At 36.6% G+C, this 20,952-nt stretch overlaps 2 protein-coding genes and 1 long non-coding RNA gene across 5 annotated transcripts; all 3 read right to left on the minus strand.

The window, feature by feature from the left end:
- Positions 1-326: 326 nt before the first annotated feature.
- On the minus strand, positions 327-2,825 carry LOC131530271 (uncharacterized). Its single transcript, XR_009268345.1, has 3 exons — positions 2,581-2,825; positions 2,338-2,502; positions 327-1,725 (listed from the first exon to the last, which is right to left on the minus strand). It is a non-coding gene; the product is annotated as an uncharacterized LOC131530271 (long non-coding RNA).
- Positions 2,826-3,964: 1,139 nt separating this feature from the next.
- On the minus strand, positions 3,965-6,895 carry LOC131530270 (protein shisa-5-like). Its single transcript, XM_058760448.1, has 5 exons — positions 6,683-6,895; positions 5,621-5,744; positions 4,889-5,049; positions 4,643-4,804; positions 3,965-4,559 (listed from the first exon to the last, which is right to left on the minus strand). Exons 1-5 carry the CDS (start codon positions 6,741-6,743, stop codon positions 4,399-4,401), a joined length of 669 nt encoding a protein of 222 aa, XP_058616431.1. The 5' UTR covers positions 6,744-6,895; the 3' UTR covers positions 3,965-4,398.
- On the minus strand, positions 6,870-19,397 carry bap1 (BRCA1 associated protein-1 (ubiquitin carboxy-terminal hydrolase)). Of its 3 annotated transcripts, XR_009268344.1 has the most exons (18): positions 19,155-19,397; positions 18,863-18,892; positions 17,775-17,829; positions 17,130-17,262; positions 16,922-17,041; positions 16,352-16,413; positions 16,116-16,258; positions 15,955-16,033; positions 15,499-15,637; positions 13,968-14,112; positions 13,575-13,753; positions 12,610-12,740; positions 9,631-10,127; positions 9,318-9,538; positions 9,126-9,218; positions 8,955-9,027; positions 6,984-8,704; positions 6,870-6,903 (listed from the first exon to the last, which is right to left on the minus strand). XR_009268344.1 is itself a non-coding variant. In XM_058760447.1 (17 exons), exons 1-17 carry the CDS (start codon positions 19,189-19,191, stop codon positions 8,571-8,573), a joined length of 2,268 nt encoding a protein of 755 aa, XP_058616430.1. In that variant the 5' UTR covers positions 19,192-19,397; the 3' UTR covers positions 6,870-8,570. The 3 variants fall into 3 exon arrangements, 2 of the variants coding, with proteins under 2 accessions (XP_058616430.1, XP_058616429.1); XM_058760447.1 differs by having other exon boundaries at positions 6,870-8,704; positions 9,631-10,124; XM_058760446.1 differs by having other exon boundaries at positions 6,870-8,704.
- Positions 19,398-20,952: the final 1,555 nt, after the last annotated feature.

Genomic DNA, 20,952 nt, shown 5'->3' on the forward strand with positions numbered 1-20,952 from the left:
TATGTTTGTTAGGGTTGTATGTTACATCTAATGTTGTTAAATTAATGTTTTTTGCATATTTAAGTTGAATGAGTCTCACCATGATGGTGTTTAGTGTCTGTGTGAATGACACTGTGCACCTTCTATATATGTTATTATTTAAAAGCTGCCTGTAATGGGCTTTGGTTCATCATGTGACTTTCTCATCACCTCCTGCATTCGGTGGTTATCAGTGTATTTCAAAGGTACAAAACAGATTTCAGTACTTTAATAGGTTGGTATATCAGTTAATGAACTTATGAGTTTAATCTGTAAATTTAAGTTAAAACCTAAAATGTTGTGACCGTATTTTTTACGGTAGAATTCCGGCAACCACAGCTGCTGGTTTTTTACCGTAAATTTTACGGAATTTTTTTTACAGTGATAGTTCAAATTTACATTTAGAAACGTTTGCTTAGACACTTACAGACTGTAGTTGTGAATAATGCTACGGACAGGAGAAGTTGGAAGACATAGAGCTGCCCCTCACCGTCAATGAGGAGGGGGCGTGGGGCGACGGTGTTTCTTCCCGCTGCTCACAAGACCTGCGAAGACTAGTCCTTTCCAAGCAAGACACTTCTCAAAAGGAAACCACGACCACTAGTGTAATTTGAAACATTTATTTCAATGTCTAGATCTGACAGTCCTGTGTGGACATCAGATAATACACAAAAACATATGTACAAACAAACAGAAAACCCACTGGCCTATTCCTTACCAACAAAAACAATCTTAAAGAAAATTGTTAAGAACAAGTAAACTTTAACCAAAAACATTTCTTATTTAACTCTTGCAGCGATGAGTTGTATGAAATGAACCAATACACATTCACAAACCAACTCAAGTTTACAGTCTTAAAACATGTGACAGTACAAGTCTTGGATCCTTTTGTCTATTACACTTATGAATAAAACGGCTGTGGACTTCGAAAAGCATATCTCTAGAATACCATTCAGATTGGCGATTGGTCCATTTGTTAACAACAGACATACCCTGCACGGTTTGAGTAAATCTGGAGCGCCTTTATCTTTGGTAGCACCTTGACTAGATATTTGGGATTTCTGGAGATTAAGGAATCTTTGTAATTTAAAGCCTAAATCAGTCCAGTCCGATACTCAGTCATGATACTCATCTTCCCAAATCTGGAAAGTCTGAAGTCGGTTGATTTGTTTGATAGAATGATGTTCAAAAACTACAATAAAATTGTACAAAGGAGTGTTTTCTCACGTAGAGATCATACATCAACTTTTGACCATTAAAAAAAAAAATTAAGATTTCATTTATTAAACAAAACGACATATTAGGTTAAAATGAAATTAGGCTAAAATGAAGAGAAACAAACAAATGGGGTCGTGACTGGAGTAAATAAAAGTTCACAAAGCAAGTATTAACTTAGAAATGGCAAATGTACATAAATGGCAGTAATACTTTGACTCTCAACACAGTCTCATCAGAGTCTGTAGTTGCACAATTCACAAAGGCAAAGTAGCGTGGAAATGAACAATTCTACATGATCCAGCATTGATAGCTGGCCATTTTGGGGGTGTGGTTAACTGGTCTGTGGTGCTTCCACATCAGCAGGGTTGTATGGGGCTTGAGGTGAGGTGTAGTCTGTGAGAAACACTGGCTGAGCCGGTGGTCGTAGAGGGTACATGATCTGACCACCATCATATGCTGCCTGGCTGAAGGGAGCAGGAAATGAACCTGCTGGAAAACGAAAACCAAATAAAAGCAAATAAAAATTTGGTTGTTTGGTAATTAAAGATAGGATCGATCTTTCTTCCCTTAATTTTTCAAATGTAAATTTTCTTGTTTTCAGTGTCTGCGGCAATTGCGCCATTGCGAAATCATTCTCCTTGCCCACTGTCGCCACAATCCTGTTCTCAAAAACTCACACTATAGTTACGCAAGAGTTTATTCTTGGCATGTGAACAAACAGTTCTGTGCCTGTTTTCACACAAAACAGAAAAATAAGTAGTTTAGGTGTTTTTGAGCTTTGGCTCTCTGCTTCCACTCACATTTTAAATGGCTCCTAGTTGCTGTCTTGCTTGTTGGAGCCGGCGCTCACACACTTGTAGGCGGGTCTTAATAATTACAAGTGGCAAATTTGTTGCAACCTGAACTTTTTGTTAAAGACTTAAAACAATAAAAGTTCAACAACCTTTGGTCTTGTAAAATGCGCTAGATCGTTAAAATAGGCAGATATATAAGCAGATAAATTAATAGCTGCTGCATTATTTTCAATTGCACTACCTATTGTTTAGCACAAAAATAAAGTAAAATAAACAAAACTTTCAGGTAGATGTTTGCAGATCTTACCAGGCTCCTGATATGTGGGTGGTGGTCCCGGTACATAAGCATGCTGACATGGTCCAGTCAGAATGGGATGCCCTCCATAAGATGGCTGTAGGTTATTAGCCACAGGATGGTGATGTGATTATTGTGGGTGATGTGTAGTCGTGACTGTAGTTCTTGACTGCACATCTACAAAAGATGATTTGAAAGCATTAAGTATGTACAAAACCCACATGCAGCTCTTTGTACACACATATTGACACTTACGCTGCGCATGTCTCATGAATCTTTTCATCAGGCAGAACCAGATGAGGAACACAGAAACGGCCACTGCGAAAAACACTATCAAGGGCACAATGGATGGGCCTTCCATGATGGGGAGAATGACTTGAATAATTTAAGCTTTTGTTTCTGGACAGATTAGGGAAAACAAACATAAGAAACATTAGACATTGCTTTCTTTGAAATGACTCAGTCTTTAAATAACAAGCCAAGCATTGGACCGATTTGTACTTCTGAAATTGTTGGTTCATCAGACGAAAATTTCAGAATTTATTGCATTGTTAATTTATTATTCTGTTAATTAAATAAAAATGGTCAGAATTACAACTAGAGTTACAGCTAGTGAGATTTGTTATCATTTATATTTAGCCTACATTGAACAGTACTAAAAGTCTTGATCTTTACGTTTATGAAATGGTTCTTCAGTCGGATTTATGTGGGAAATCATTCAGATCAAATTTGTTAACCAGTTCGACTGATTCACTGAAAAGATCTGGCTCAAAGAAAAGATTCATTTAGCAATCAAACATAACTGTTTGGAGTAGATGTTAAAGCCTTTATCATTTGTAAGTATTTACATGTGTAAATTATAAATCCGATAAATCAGAATAGTGATGTTACTGACTCAGGAAAGGGTTAACTGACCCAAACTGAACTGTGAAAATTTTCACAAATAATAGTGTTGTACATGACTCAGGGAAGTGTAAGCTGACCCAAACTGAACTCAAAGTTTTTACAAATCAGAATAGTGGTTTTACTGCCCCAGGGAAGGGTTAACTGACCAAAATTGCACTGTGAAATTTTTCTTAAATCGTAATTGTCAAGTTAAGGGCTCCGGAAAGGGTTAACTGACAAAAACTATACTGTAAAACCTTTTGCAAATCAGAATATTAAAGTTAAGGACTCGAGGAAGGGTACAACAACCCGTAGCCTACTTTATTGTGAAAGATTTCACATCACAATAGTCTATTAGAGCCGTGTATAAGATAATTTAGCTAATGGCTTGGAAACTGTTAGTCACTGGAACAGAACCATTATGACACTATCATACAAGAAAAACCTGATTTCATCCCGGAGAACAGCGTCAATTCAAAAGTTTTGGAGAATGACATTTGGTAGCCTATTATTTGTGTAGCTATGACAGCACCTTCTCTATTTATAGCCAAAATCTTAATATCATACTGAAAACTATCTTCACTGCGCTTTACCAGTTTGATTAAACAAAAAAAATTAGACACTTACCGCAAATAAAACTTTAGGAAAGAGCAGAAGTCCCCTTCAGTAGCTCGTTGATTGTGCTTATGTCGTATTTCCTGATAAGCATTTATTGATAAGTGGCTATAGTGCCCCTCCCATGCAAGAAACTCTCAACAAAACCAAAAACTACCAGTGTAACGTGTGAAGCATATTTATTTTAAATACACACAGACACACTTCTGTAAACTAGATGCAAAATTTCTTCTTCAACTCTAAACTCTGATAGTCAACTTGACTCTTGCTTAGTTTGATTGGCATAAAATGAGTCGACAGACACATTCACAACTTAAATTTACAATCACAAAATATCTGTACCAATCCAAAATAACTACAATGGATAGATCTTTGCTTAGAATCGAGAGAAAGAAACAAATTCAAGTGTTTAATGCAAGTGTAAACATAACGGTGAACAAGAGAGCATAAATACGGCAATATTAATGGACAACAACAGTACTAGTATTCTCAAATGCCTTTGTACGATAGTAGCTTCACAATTCACAAGAGCAGAGCAGAAATGTGTACCCTCCACAATGCAGCGGTTTTGGTTTAGTCACTGGTATTGACAACTGAACTGGTGCAACCGGTGTAAGCAGGGCTGTTCGCTGGTTGAGGTGAGGTGCAGTCTGTGGGCAGCGATGACTGTAGAGGATACGTGGCCTGACCACCATCATACACAACCTGGATGGGAACAGGATTCCCTGGACCTACTGGAAAACCAAAGACAGCAATCATTTTGATGGTTCACCATCGTGGCTCAAATAGTCTTGGTCATCTTGTTTGCAGATCTTACCAGCCTCCTGATATGAGGGCGGTGGTCCAGTTGGCATTGGTTGGCCTCCACAAGGTAGGGTATTTGGCAAAGCCTGGTACGAAAGGTACTGACCGCCCTGAATGACGGCTGAAGGCTGCGGAAGGTATTGTCTCGTCACAACCGTAGTTGTTGTAGTCACAGCTGTGTGAAGAATCAATAGTGGAACAACGCTGAAATTACGTTCTAAAAACATTCGGCCATTTTGACGTACAAACATTGACTTACGTCCAGGATTTCTGAACTTCTTATAGAGATAGCAGCATGGACAAATCCAGCAGATGAGGAACAAAACTATGATGATGATAGCCCCTAGTGTGGAGACACCGATGACAATAGGAACAGCGTCGTTTTGAGGAGAAAATTTAGGTGAAAACTTGAGGCCTTTGCTTTTGAACAGATAATGGAGAAGAAATGCAATAATAGGTTACAAATGGAGATAATAGCCTCTGTTTCAGCCATCCACTTGTGTGTGAACAGAGCCTAAGATTCAGTTGTGATGGTATTTGACACGTTCACTAGACAAATCCTTTGTCGTCTTGGGACTGAAGAGGGAAATGATGGCAGGAAGGTATTTCCTTTAGGGTTCCTGTTCTCTTAATCTCACAGAATAAATGGCAGCTCTGTCCAAAACTTGGTTTCGATGGCGCTCTATTATGTTTAAATCTACTTGCTTATGCCAAAAATTAACCTTTTTTACAAACATTTTCATACAACTAACAGGTTTTGCAATGGAAATTCTCATATATTTTTAAAAATGGATTCCGTTTTAGTATTTAGTATGAACAAACTACATTAACGACTAAGGTGAGGTGCATGATTCTAACAATCTGGTTAGAAAATAATCTAAATTATCGCAAAATTATCAGAATAAATACCCAGTGGTAACAGCTGGTGAGGGAGAAATATTAAACACTTAGCTCTGATTTATATTAAGAAAGAAAATAAATCATTCCTTACAAAAGACAGTCTTCAATAGTCAATATTTTTTGTGGATCAGAGCAGCAGTAGTTCTCATCACAGGTCCCACAGCAGAACTCGTAACTCCAAAAATCACAGACTACAGAGTGGCAACTCTCAAAGCCTAAACAAATAAAACAGAGGAATGTGAGCCGTTTTAAAAGCAATTAATTAATTTCTTTAACCTGTATTGTGAATCACGTGTTTGGAAGTTTGGAGTAAAGCATCAGTGTTCATGTTTAATATTTAAGAGAATCTCCAGAAACACCCTTTAATCACAATAATAGTGTTGAGCAATTAAAACTTTTCTGTTTAGTCAGTGATTGGTTGCAACTCAGCAGCCATTCAAATATTTTATTTTCAACATTTTATCAACGAGAAAAACAACAGAAGTCTGGCACATATAATATTAGCATTTTAATGGCAAACACATTGTGAAAAAAACAACAAAAAACGACTGCATGTAAACAAAAAATCTGACTCATTTTCATCAAGCGGTTCTTTCAAAGAATATCATTTCCATTTGCATTAAACAACACTAAAATGCAACATTCATTCATGAGTATGACTGTCGTGTCCAAATGAGACGGTGATGGAGGAATCGGTCAGAATTAAACCTTGAGAATCGGTTCAATTGATTCATTTAAAAAAATAAAAATTAGAATGAACACTTCCTTATCTAACATCTTTACTTGTTTGGAGTATTACTGATCATATTACAGTTTAATCACCATAAACAATTTAATCATTTTAACTTCTTTATAACATAATTTGAACAAGTGTACTTGCACACATAATTACCTCCACGTGCTTTCGCTGGCGTGCCAAACGCGCAAAAACAGTGTTTAGAAAAATATGACAAATTATTTAAAATTTGGAAACCCATAACGTTAATACAAACAGAAGGGAATATCGGAATAACTTGCAAAATATATAAAAAACGAGACTCCCACATAGCCTACTTCCAAACAAACATGACATCCGTCCTGTATTCGTAGTTCAAAAACATCGATTTACTCGAAAAGCAAGTTGAAAAAGTTTAGAAACGTTTCCGACACTTACCGACTACAGTCGTGAATAATGCCGCGGACAGGAGAAGAAACACCGGGAAGTTGGAAGCCATAGCGATGCTCCTCACCTTCAATGAGGAGGGGGCGTGGGGCGACGGTGTTTCTTCCCGCTGCTTATAATAGACGCGACGACCAGTCCTTTCCAAGCCAATACAAAACAAAACCAAGACCACCGACTCGAAACATTTGCTTTAATGTCTGGATCGGACAGTCCTGTGTAGACATCAAATAATACACAAATGTGCAAACAAACAGAACATGTCTGAGACAAAACCCACTGGCCTATTCCATACCAATAAAAACAATCATCAAGAAAATTGTGAAGAACAAGTAATGCCGAATTCACACTGCATGACTTTCAAAGTCACCGTTGTTTTCACACCGCACGACTATCTGGGGTAGCAGTCGCTGCTGTGTTCACATTGCACGATGGATTGGCGACAGGTGTTACACGCTGCATGACTTTATAACTTGACAACTCTGTCTCTGTCTGGTCTGCAAACTACAGCCAAACGCACGCGAGGTAATAACGCAAGATCACGCTGATATTATGGTCTACAAGTCCTCCACAAACACACAATAATTAACAAAGATGACTTAAACAAACATACTTCTGCTGGGAAATTTTTATATACACAAATCTACTTGAAAGTGAAACCAACGTTTTGTGCATTTTAATAATGAGTTTATTTCTTATAGGATATAAAAGCCCTCAAAGTGATGAAAAAGAAAAATGCAATAAATCTTTTGTCCTTTATAGAAGAATATTATTTACAGGAAAAACCCTAGCCCCTTCTTCATCTTCATGTAGCCTACCTGTTTTGTATATTCTAATGCAAAAATGTAGGCACATTGTTTGTAAAAGGCTAATTGCTTTGTAAAAAAACATAAATAAATAAAGTCCTCCCCGAACTTCCCTCTGCCCTGTATCTTGCTCTCTCATTGGCTGTAGGTCATCGCCGATGTATTTTTCAGTCAGAACTCATTCACACAGCAGGATTGTGAATCGCTGACAGCTACAGATATTTCGCGAGCGTCGGCGACGCATCGGCGATTCTCTCAGATCGCGTCTTTGATCATTCACACTATGCGACTGTCACTCGCGTGAACGAGCACCGATTTGCCTCCGATTTCGGGCATTTGTCGGCGATTTATCAAAACCTGTTTGCTAGTGAAAAATCGGGCTAAAATCGTGCAGTGTGAACTCCGCATTATTTAACTCTTGCAGAGATGATTTGTATGAAATTAACCAATACACATTCACAAACCAACTCAAGTTTACAGTCTTAAAACATCTTGGATTCTTTTTGTCTATTACTCTTATGACCAAAACGGCTGTAGACTTTGAAAAGCACATCTCTAGAGTCCCATCCAGATTGGCAATTGGTCCATTTGTTAACAACAGACAAACCCTGCACTGTTTGAGTGAATTTGGAGCACCATTATCTTTGGTAGCACCTTGACTAGATATTTGGGATTTCTGGAGAGTCCTTGGAATCTTTGTAATTTAGAGCCTGAATCAGTCCAGCCCAATACTCAGTCAAGATACTCAGTCATTTTCCCAATATGGTGCTCCAATGATTGTTGGTTTTATGATTAGCTTGATACAGTACATGAAGTAATGGCAACATGAAAAATGGTTCAGTATCTCTAAACATCTTCTGAGCATCACCAATTTGCTTTGGAATTGGTGATGTACTTTTACATGGGCAGTTTATTATGTGAAACAAAGCTTGACTAAAAAAAAACAATATTTTAATCAATATCTAACACTGTCAATGAGGTGTTTGGTATCGTTGTTCATCTTCAGAAATGTCTCTGGACAATGTTTCAGAAAGATTGAGTTGTCGAGTTTCTGCCATTAGGTTCTTTTTTAGCATTTATTGGCGTTTGGCTTTGTATGGTCGTGAACGCTTCCGCCGGTCAGGTTTGCGTTGTTTGTGGAGCCGGCCAATGCTTACGCCCTGTCTGCGACGCACAGAGATGTTCTGCTCCACCAGACTCGCTAACATACCTACAAAACATCAAAAGTACATTTGATTAAAGCAGTGGTTCCTAACCATGGTTCCTATCCACTGGATTAAAGGAATAGCTCCCTGGAAAACAGTTTACTTTCATGTTGCTGCAGCCCATAAGACTTTCTTTCTTTCGTGGAACACAAAAGGAGACGTTTAGCAGAACGTTCACGCTGCCATTTTTGTGGCATGTGAAGATTCTCAAAAACATCTTATTTTGCATTCCACAGAAGAAACTAAATTTTTTACCTTCTTGTGCTAGCATTGATATGAAGGTGCAGATGAATTCATCATAGTTATGAGTCCTCCTTTGGTCATCGATCTGAAAAAGGACAAAAAGCATCACTAAAGGTTCTCTGGAAATCATCCCGAAAAGTCATGTGAGATTACGTTCTTGTTCACCTTAAGTCAAACACATACCTTATACTTTTTCCTTTTCTCCACTTCTTCTTTTAAACACACTTCATAGTTGGCAATGTCAGCTTCCACGTACTTCAACAAGGCCAGCAACTCCTGTGCAACAGAAACCCTCAAGTTCATGGAAAGCTTCATCACTAACTCACAGCAAACATCACTACATCGCAGAAAGAAAACAAATTGCTGGTGTCTTACTTTAGGAGTGTATTTTTCTCCAGGAGGTTTGGTGCTGGTCTCAGCGGCGGTAGACGGCAGGTTCTCCTTGTCCGGTTTGACGTCCACTGACTCTTTCACATCCTCCTGTTTCATCTCCACTGATGTTCCTTCCTTCACTTCCTCCTGTCCTCCTGGGCCGGTCGTCTCTTCTTTCTCTTTCTTCTCCACACCACCCGCTTTCTTTAACCCTTCCAATGTTTCTGTCAAATGAGATCGAAGGTTATTCAAAAAGGTCTTCTATGAAAGAAATTTAAATTGTTAAAATCTCACTGTTTTGAACGTGAACAAGTACCTGTAGCTGGCAAGGCGTACATGACTCCATCCTCTTGCAGTCGCAGCATCGTGGAGCTCACTAGCGCCCCCAAGTCCCGGATGGCTCGATTGTGTCGGGCGTCTAACCTGAGCGGCCCCTCTTCTTCTCCAAACAGCACACGACTCAAGTGGGGCACCACAGGGCTGGAGGGGCGCGTAGTTGCTTGTGATCTTGCAGGCGAGCGGAGTGGTGAGTTGAACGCGCTGCCGATTTCTGAGGCCGTATCCGTGCTTTCGTTACTGGGTGTGGGCGATGGCTGGCAGGCCGAGGTGATGCTGATCCCACCCGTGCGACCCTCGGTGCGTACATTCAGAGGTGTGGAACCCGTTGTAGCCATGGAGTCCTTCCTTTGGACTTCCTTCTTGAGTTTCTCAGCTAAAACACTGAGTGCTAGCTGACCCTCCATTGCCGCAACCGCACCCACTCCACTGCGGCCCATGGTACGTGCACGTAGACCAACCTTTCTTCGGACCCTACTGATCAGACAGACAACCAATAAAGGTCCAAAACGTACTCTATGTAACTACATGAATGCAAATACGTATAGCGTTCCAAGGGCTGCTATTGCAGGCTTTTGTGCAATTTTTTTTCTTTTACGGTAATTTTTCTACTTCTTAAGCCGCCTTTCCACCATCTCTGACAAACGACAGACCGGAAGTCATTCATTTCCAATGGAGAGTAGTGCGGGAGCTGCGTGGAGTTCCAAACATTTGCATATCTGGAAATTTCGGATCTGATTTGAGCTTCGGATGCATTAAAATATTTGAACTTCAGTGGCTAGACCGTATGCGACCGCCTGACCGGATGTGATTTACTCTATTAAAAACTTTGAGCGTAAGGTTAGAATTACCAATATTTTGTTCACATTAACATTATTCTTTAAACGCTATTTCTGTAAAATGGTGCTTTAGAATAATTATGGCAGAAATAATTATTTTATAATTATTAAATCATTATTTACGTTGATTAGCCCCATAAAACCTACTATGTTTTTATTTTGGGGGTCATTTGTTTTGTGACGATACATTCATACATTAATCATTAATTTTACCATGGTGAATATGCCGAGGTAACATTGCTGCATGACGAATTTGAAAGTTCTGTGCGACAGTCATGTCCCAATGTCGCGTGCAGTGGAAATTTACTACTGTCGTAGTGAAAATGTTGCCAAGCAAGTTAAGTAAAGGTTGTTAAGTTGTCACTATATTTATAGTTTGCTGAATAATAATACCTTTAGTTTAACGATACAGACATCTGAAGAAACTCTATCGCCCTCTTGAGTACTGGAGGTTTGTTACCACTGCAAGAACACCAGGGTTTCTGCAGGATTTTTAAGCTCAAATTTAAGACTTTTTAAGACTTTTTTTTAAGACCTGCACAAATAAAATGAATACCATATGAGCCTGGTAGGGCAATGTCTATAGTACCGTATTAAACAGTAAAATGACTTTAAAAAGCATAATTTACAATTCAGATACACGTTTTCACAAAAATCTAAAAGTTTAGTAAAATGATAAACTTTACATTTCAGCCTTTAAACCATTTTTAAGAAAATGGATAAGTCAAAAGCATTAATAATATTGATTTCAACAATTATTATCAATAAATTATTATATAAATTAAATAACATGAATTAGGGGTGTGCAAAATTAGCAAAAAAATTATATCTTGATATTTTCTGGGATTTTATCGATAACGATAATAAGATTATATTTTTCTGAGTGTGTTATTGTGCTGGTATCTTAAAGATTACCGTGGACAGCTGACTCCTGAATTTGTTTTGATATTCTTCATATTCTGTGTGGTCAGTTCACAGCAGTGATAGAAATTAGTCTTTTCCAACAAGTTTTATGGGCATTTTTACCTTTTTACCTTTTTCTAAAAGTGTGCATCATCTTTTGAGTCAAATTCTTGCATTTGGGCTGTTACCAAGCAAATGAAATCAGTATCAACAAAATGTATCTTTGCAATGCATCTGAAGTGGCATTTAGATGTATTTACACACTGTTTAATGCAGCTCAGAGGGACATAGAATGCTAACCTGCGCAGTTACAAATGCATAAATTATGTTTTGGTATTTGAAACATAAAACGTTGAAAACTGATGTTTAAAATTATTTTTAAAAATTAAGATACTTGAAATTACATGAAATTAAAACGGCCAATAGGTGGCATTAAGTCAGCGTTAATAAGGGAGTCATTGCGATTGAACCGAATCATTTAAACGGTTGATTCATTCAGGAAGGAAACCCTGTCACGTTGCTCAGAGATGCGAAACAACGCTGTGGCTGTGTTTGGAATTATTTTTGTTGTAGAAATAGAGCAAAAACAGCCAATATGGTGTCTAAAACGTATGTCTCTTAATATTAACTTATTGTTTATTGAACTGTTGCATAAAATCAATATCACATTTGTAATCATGCTGATTTTTGGAGAAGAAAAAAAATGGCACTCTTCATGTAATATTAACTATATGAAATGATATAAATATAGGCTATACATTTTCTGCCCCCATATCTTAAAGTATGTGATCATTCTAAATGTATTTTAATAGACTGAATCATGCAGTGCAACTCGTACGCGCACTAGTTTAACCAATGTTAACTGATTCATTCTCTGCCAGCAGGTGTCGCGTTTGGCACAAATATAATGGTTTTCCCGGTAAAGGCAGAACACAAAGCAGCACAGCACCGGACTTTGAATGTGCAGCGCTCATGTTTATTTAATGAAATCATAGCCTTTTAAAGTTTAATCATCACATTCAGTCATATCGCAATTCTTGTCTTTCCATCTCCAAATTTAAGACCTCTTGAAATAATAATTAAGACTTTTTTGTACAATTTAAGACTTTTTAAGGCCTTAAATTTGATACAATTAAATTTAAGACTTTTTAAGACCCCGCAGAAACCCTGGAACACATCAAATATGTTCAAATTTGAACACTTTCATAGTTTTGTACCTGCTTGTGGCACCTGCAGTGCTGCACTCCTCCTCTTCATCATCATAGTAATCCTCATCATCAGAATAAGGGGGCTGAGGCGGGCCAGGTAGGCGTGAGCGACCCACACCCGCAGCAAGATCCTCCTCTTCCTGTCAATCATCAAGCATACTGAATGAAAGCACATATCATGCAAACTAGGGCTGCGATTTCCATGCACATTTTGTCAGTAAAGCTGGTTCTGTAAATCTCCATCACATGCTTTCAGATAGAGCAGCATTTACTACACAGAGCCATAGTTCACTGACAGGTTCCGCCAAAAAAAAAAAAAATCAAAATCAAAGACGATATTATTGCGCGATTATGAAATCGAAGATATCGTTCACAATAAATGACAGCTGTTTGCATAGCTTCTCAGTGAACTACAGCTCTGTGTAGTAAATGCTGCTCTATCTGAAAGCATGTGAAAAACCACATTTAATAACATGTTTTTACTCCAAACTCACTTCATAACGTCAGTCGAGTGTTTGAAATAAATCCTTCTGTGAGCTGATTTGGCTTCTTACACAGAATAAGACACGCAACATATTTCATAGAATTCTAAGCAGTGATAAAGGCATTGCATTGTAAATATACTTTATTATAATGAAAATTATAATAATAAGATAAACCATAGATTGTCATAGTCATGCGTTTATTAGTCACGTCGAATCAATGAAAACAGTTCAATCTTCTGTTTATTCAGCAACGGCTATAGGCATTTCCTGGGTTTCTTCTGCAAGGCATATTTGGAGATTCTGCGTGAGAGCGCCCTCTGGACTTCGGGTGGATATTTACTACTGATCACAGAACCGTGCTTCACTGAAAGATATGCATGACAATCGCAGCTTCTATCCAATCGCGATTGCGATTGCGATTTCATTTCGATTTATCGTTCAGCCCTAATGCAAACTATTCCAGGTATCCTAAAACGTAACCAATTTTACCTGCATGGGGGACTTAGCGTAGTTGTGGTTGTCCAGGAAGGCTGGCAGACGCTGGACGATGGGATTGGGGCTGGGAACAGGTAGAGGGGCTGGTGGCGGAGCGCCCCCTGTTGGCAAGGTGACAGGTTTAGCCATGGGTCTGACTTTTCCAGCGGTACTTGGGAGAGCTTCCTGAGTTTCTGAAGTGTAACATGGGACATGTTTTAGGTTCTTTCTGAATAACGCTTAAACTATATTTATACATAACTATAAAAACCTATTCACATAGACTGTTGTATGTTTTGAGGCAAGAATGTTCCCATTGACTTATTTCTCCACACATGTCATTCTTGGCAATAACAGGTATTAATCAAAAGGTTCTCATTTTAAATAAATTAAATTAAAATAGGGTACCTGTGGGTGTGGCCTGCTCTGTACACAAAGTTATCGGCGTATCTTGCCCCTCCTCCTTTTTCACAGCAGGAGGCATGTCTTCTGAGGAGGAGGAGTCTTGTTGCTTTCGATCCTGGCCTGAATCTTGTTGGGTCATCCGAATTACCTGTAGCATGCACATAGGTGTACTCAGTTGGGGGAGGGAGGTGGGGGGCTTGTTTTCTTGTGGCTAATTTTACACAAAATTGGTCTCATTTTTAAAAAGGTTTCTATTTAATGAAAAATTTGCCTTATTAAAAGGCCTTATTTATAAGGTTTTTTTTCCCTTCTGGGGCCTGAAATAGAGGAATTTTGGTCAATATTGATAATTAAACAATATTTTGCTGAATGTGTTTTTGTGCTGGCACCTTGGCTGATTTAGGTCTGTCATGGATAAATAAATGACAATAAACCGCCAGTAGGTGGCAGCAAGTCCCTGTTTTAATAAATGACTTACTGCATCATTCATATCAAAGGATTTGATTCAATAGAAACGAAAGAAATGAGATGCTGCCTGCGTCCCAATGTGCATACTATATCATCCTAAATTCTATGTGATATTAGTCATTTTCAGTACTATTTAGGGCAGATAGGGTGGATAGTATCCACATTGGGACGCAGAGCATCTGAATGGACCGTTGAATCACTGGCTCACTCGATTCGTTCAAAAACGGATTCATTCACAGAATGAAACACCGTGTTGCTATGCACTGTTGTATAAAACTAATCCTTGTCCTTGCGGCCTCGCGCACGTGCTGATATACAGAAAAGTACATTGCTTGTACAATGAATATAAAAACGTAAAAACTCATACATGGGTATTTTTTGTTTCATTGCTGGAATTATAAGGGCATTCTAACTGTATTCTAATGGGCTTCATCGCGCAGTGAATGCTTTTGGACTCAAGATGTGTTTTTTTTTTTTTTTTAAATTGGATAATGTACAGTCACACTTACATTATGTCAATCATAAAAAAAAAAGTAAAAAAAAATCATAGCTTCCGTTGTCTTCTTTTTAAAGAACTTCAAAAGTTGCGTTTGAACCATTTTGCGCGAAAAATGAGGAAATTGCTTCTGCACAGCTTGTTACAGTACCAAGTTCTGATCGGCCGATCGCCGTTATTTAGTTCGTAAATGATAAGTAGAGAATTTTGACATTTCATGTGCATGATAAGTTTTACGTAATACACAAAATTAATCATCCAACGGGGATGGTAAGGGGGGATGGTGGTTTTACAGAGGGGATGCTTTTTGTAATTTTTTTTCGACCAGGGGGATGCCATCCCCCCGCATCCCCCCTCAATTTGAGCCCTGGGTGTACTGAGACATTCACAACTGACCTAGATTTTACCACATATGTATGGTGGTACTAAAAAAAAAAAAGTACCAGGTACTAGGTCCTGTACACAGTGGAAAACCCCCCAAAAGTGAATCGTACCACGGAAAAGCGCCACAGAATGTTTGATACTCCAGAATTTGGATTTTATTCGCACACACAAAAAATTTGTACTCACTTTTTTCTCTCTAACCTGCTGGAGCCCTTCCAGAATGATCTGCCTGTTCCGTTTCAGGATCTCCAGCTTGGACTCGTATTTTATCCTGCGATCTGGAACCACCGCCATAAGATTGAACCGGATGTCATGGTAGGGCTCTCTGAGGAACGAGTAGACAAATCAGATACATTAGAAACAAAACATTCATTTTCATATTATTTAAATTATAATATATATATATATATATATATATATATATATATATATATATATATATATATATATATATATATATATATATGTATGTGTGTGTGTATATATATATATATATATATATATATATATATATATATATATATATATATATATATATATATATAGATAGATAATTTGAATTCATATGCATATTGCAATATGTATCATTTTCCTCAAATCTTGAAGGCCAAAGATGTGAATATTGATCAGTTTAGCTCTTACCCAGCAGTGGCCAGTCCTATTCGCTCCATTATGACCCGTCTGGCTTTATCCGTCCACTCTTCATCCTCACTCCACGGCCCTGAGGATGACAAACAGATTCATGTAATCTACTCTTCTCCTCAAACTCACAAAAGACAGTTTTATTGACATTACGTTCTCACCGTGGTCGATGGGATATGCCTTCAGACCGTCCAGCTCAAACAGCCGGTCTTTGATTGGCACGTAACTAACGAAGTGAAAAGCCTCCATCGTCCGCACGGCGCTGATGCCGTTCTGTTTCTCTGGCAGGTGCCGCGGCTCCGGTCTACATGGAAACAAGACAAAAACAATGGGGAAAATGGGGAAATAACATATTTCTATGTTAACGGGGAAGAGTAATAGTAAAGCTTGACTCTACCTGGCATGGCTGTTGTGTGCTTTTGCCAGCTCAGGAGCGTTTCCAATGGCGTAACCTTTACTCTGAGAAGTCAAACAATAAAAACTTGTTTTATAACAGGCAAAAAGATGATGTAAGTGTGCTAATGCTACTTTGTTGACATTCAGACATTTTTAAGCATGACTTAAAGTGATAAAGGTAACCAAATTAAAGAGAAATTCAAATTCTGTCATTAAATACTCACCCTCATGTCATTCCCCGTAAGACCTTTGTTCATCTTCGCAACACAAATTAAGATATTTTAAGATAGCTTTGTAAAATTAAGTTTGAACCCCTGGTGTCACATGTACTACTTTATCGATGTCCTTGCTACGTTTCTGGACCTGAGAACATTACAGTTGTGTTGCAGTCTATGGAGAGTCTGAGAGCTCTTGGATTTCATCAAAAATATCTTAATTTGTGTTCTGAAGATGAACGAATGTCTTACGGGTTTGGAACGACATGAGTGTGAGTAATTAATGACAGAATTTTCCTTTTTGGGAGAACTATCCCTTTAAGTGTCCAAAAATGATCTTTATGTGTGTAACTGACCTCAGGACTGAAGCCCTTGGTGAAAGCCTTCATTCGGCTCAGAGTCATTCCCAGCTCCACGCCGCTGCAGTTCAGAAGCACACTCAGAAGAGCGTGGGTGGCACAGGAGTTCGGTATTAACTGCACACAACATTCGACAAACAGACTATAGAAAAGGAGGATAATAACCGCAGATTTATGTTGCAATGCAAATATTGTCGGGACTAACTTGGTGAGCAAAAAACATGTCGTTAACAATCTCGTCATCGATAACTGAGGTTTCATCCACCAGCGTGGAGACTTTACGCCGAGATCTTCGCTCCTCGATCCACTTGAAGAGGAAGATGAAGCCATAGACAGGACTGAGAAGACGAAAAAGACAGGACAGCTTCAGAATAATCAAATAAATACTAAAATGTTAGATAGATAGATAGATAGATAGATAGATAGATAGATAGATAGATAGATAGATAGATAGATAGATAGATAAAAATCAATTTTGCATTTTTTACAAAATTAGTATTTTATTAATTATTATTATATAAATACAAAGATTTAAAATGGTAAGTGGTAAAAGAGATAAAATTGTATGATGAAATAACCAATAAAATACTATACATTTATACATAGATATAAAGATAGGACGAATTATAAAAATAAATAAAAAAGTCAGGTTAACAAAATCCAAAATAACATTATAATTCATATTTCAATTATTAATGTCATTAGGAAACCAATATCACTTAAATAAAATTATTATACAGGCTTAAAAACATTTAAATGATTAATATCGTTAACAAATTAATATTAGTTTATAAATATTAACACACAGGCTTAAATAATTAGAAAAGGTAAAAGTGTGTGATTAATCCACCTTTGACATTTGCTCTGAAGATCATAGATTTCCTCCACCTGAACGCCCTTCACACCTGAGTCCAAACAAAAGCATTATATACATATATATATATATATATATATATATATATATATATATATATATATATATATACACTGTGTGCAGAATTATTAGGCAGGCATCCTCTTGTGCCACTGTTTGAAGAATTTATCTTCCAGAATCTGGCAGTAAGTTTTAGGAGTTCATTTTAGTCAATCTCTGCAAGACAAACTTTTCAGGATAGGAGATGGAATAAAAATGAGCTCCTAAAACTTACTGCCAGATTCTGGAAGATAAATTCTTCAAACAGTGGCACAAGAGGATGTGATGTCACTCTCAACTTATCTGTCCATAAATCCTATACAAAATCAGTCTTCATGTATTTCACAACACTTCAGCATGTTATTCATATTAAGTGAGGGTTATTTTTTAGCATTTTTTACCCAAGCAAGGTTTCTGAGAAGCTGACACATTGCACTTCTGGAGACTCCAGGAAGGTTGCAGTTCTGGAAAATGATGGCGCTGGAGACTAAATGATTCCTGATGATTTCTCACCTAATTCTTAATTCTTTTGCAGTTAACGTGTCTTTTCTTCTCCACCTGTTTTTTCTGACCCTGCTGACCCAATGAGCATTTCGTAGCCCAATGATCATGCCTTAACTTTGCTAATTCTATTATTGAATTAGTATTGCATCCTTCTCATGAGCATTTAATTATTTAATTTTTTTTACTTTGAGTTCAATCTCTTTTTTGGCTCATTTTATCTGTAAAAGAAAACCTGATAATAATTCAGCACACCTGAAATAAGGAGTTTTTGACTTTCAGCCTTCATGGACAATTATATATAACTTAGAAATGATTAAATACAAAATCAATAGTAGTTATTAAGATTGATGTGGTTTGGAATTGGTAAAATTTTCTTGGCAAAAAAAATATGACCATAATATCAACTTGCCTAATAATTCTGCACACAGTGTATATATATATATATATATATATATATATATCATGCTTTCCATATTTAATAGATTGATAAAAGCATGTCTGTGCCAACCAGATCAACTCACCAAAGTCCTCCAACAAGAGTGTGAACAACCCTGAAAAAGAACGAGACATCACAAAACAGACAGAATTATAAGTAAAAGATTTATATGATGAAGTATTATATTATGAGATAAACCCGAAATTAATATGAGTGCGTTGACTTATATGCGTTTTAGTCGAATTAATACACTACAAGCACAAAACACTATATTGGGAGATGACATGTTAACCTACAGCATATTTTATGAATAATAAAATAATTATTGATTATTAAATGATGATATTATATGCATAAATGTTTACTTAGAGACTCACCCGGGTCACTTTCTAACTCCAGCCAACCTTTGTTCATTTTTGCAGAAATCAGAGTCGCCAAATCTCTCCGCTAAACCACAGACCAGTCCTTAAATGTTATAAAGAACTACATCAGTCATTTCCTAATACATATTTGATCCATCTTTGGACGATCCGGACGGCTAGTAAACACAATAAAGAGCAGCGCCGTCGACTGTAGTTGACGTAATTCCGCTGCGCCGTGCGTCATGACGCAAAACGGTGAAGAAGTTCTGCGCGCGCTGCTCTGAAGTTCAAGGCAGATGAGTGTCACGATAAAACGGGTTTCATAAGAGTTTATTTTTTCGCTTTTTGCTGTTTTTGGTGCACCTGTGTGTGATTGTCCTATATCTCTATCTGAACCGTTTATGTGGGACATTATGTTTGCCTAAATATCACTTTACATAATATTTTATGTAATAAAAAGTGATTTACGTGATTATTTGTAGTTACTGAAAGCTTTTAGTGCATAAGTAAAATTCAGTTTGAGACATTTAATATAATATGTCATCTGTAATAGTATGTATATAGTTTAGTGTAATAATGATAATAATTTACAAATTAATTATATAAGCATGATAATGGTACTGTCTTTTTTTTTTTTTTTTTTTGTCTTAAACTACATTTTAAAAGTCTTCTAGTTGGATTATTCTTGGGTCTCGCACAGTAAGAAACCTTTTTAAAAGCACTGCTGTTTTATAATATCCCATAAAATGCTTCCTAAGTATATAATATGTTACATAACATGAATAAAATGTATTTTTAATATATTGTTATATTTAAATAATTTTCTATGCATTAAAATATTAGAATTTACTATTTATCAGATACTATATTTTCTAAAAAATACTAATAATATTTAATATTCAAAATATAAAATATCATAAAGATATATGCTAAATTAAAAATGTTAAAGTAAAAGGGCTTTGCATACAAAGTGTGATAATTAATGAAAGTACATATTATTACATTATAAATTACAAAGTAATATAATATTGCAATAAAACAGTTTAAAAAAGATAACTACAGGCTTGTATAGAAAAATATGATACATTAATCAAAACATATATTATTATCTTCTCGACTCTGTAGTTATATAAAATAATATTTACAATCAAGTAAAAGGTGAAAGTCGTCTAAATGGATTTAGGGTATTTACACAACCTTTTCTTGAACTTTGCTGTTTCATAACATGCTATAAATTGCTTCTAATTATATAATAAATTATATAACATACAATAAATCAATTTATTTGAATGCGATAATATATTTTACACATATATCATAAACACTAATATTTTAAATTCTCTAATATTTTAATTCAACAAATTAAACAGATATGTAGGCTATTAAAATACTTAGTGAATGTATATATTATTATTATTATTATTATCACATTATAATATTATATTATTTATAACAATACAGGCTTAAGTAAAATGTAAAACCTAACTTGAACATTTTTATCATTTTAACAACCTTTCCATAAAGGGCTTACTGTTTTATAACATGTAAAACAGACTATAATGAAATGTATGTTTATTATGTAATGAATTACATAATACTGTATGTATAGCTTAATCTGTCATACATATCAAACATGTCACATATAGGCTACTATTTTATATTTATGCAATAATCAAAATGCATGCATAATATAAAGGCACATCCAAAAACGAAACAAAGCGAACAAAAAAGATGAAAGTACAGGCTTCCTGATTGAAACGATGTAGGCCTATAAACTGTCACCGACAGTCTTGTCTTAAACTTCTTTTGTAAG

This window comes from Onychostoma macrolepis, chromosome 22, assembly GCF_012432095.1.
Source record: "Onychostoma macrolepis isolate SWU-2019 chromosome 22, ASM1243209v1, whole genome shotgun sequence".
NCBI classification, from domain to species: Eukaryota; Metazoa; Chordata; class Actinopteri; order Cypriniformes; family Cyprinidae; genus Onychostoma; species Onychostoma macrolepis.

Bases quoted from the DNA above. Each gene is read 5' to 3' on its own strand.
- bap1 (XM_058760446.1), bottom strand. From the start codon at position 19,191: ATGAACAAAGGTTGGCTGGAGTTAGAAAGTGACCCGG. The intron at 18,893-19,154 runs GTGAGTCTCTAA...GTTCTTTTTCAG, and splicing joins GGAGTTAGAAAGTGACCCGG to GGTTGTTCACACTCTTGTTG. The intron at 15,638-15,954 runs GTAAGAGCTAAA...CTCGTTCCTCAG, and splicing joins ATAGGACTGGCCACTGCTGG to AGAGCCCTACCATGACATCC.
- LOC131530270 (XM_058760448.1), bottom strand. From the start codon at position 6,743: ATGGCTTCCAACTTCCCGGTGTTTCTTCTCCTGTCCGCGGCATTATTC. The intron at 5,745-6,682 runs GTAAGTGTCGGA...TTATTTGTTTAG, and splicing joins ATTATTCACGACTGTAGTCG to GCTTTGAGAGTTGCCACTCT. The intron at 4,805-4,888 runs GTAAGTCAATGT...TTCTTCACACAG, and splicing joins GAAGTTCAGAAATCCTGGAC to CTGTGACTACAACAACTACG.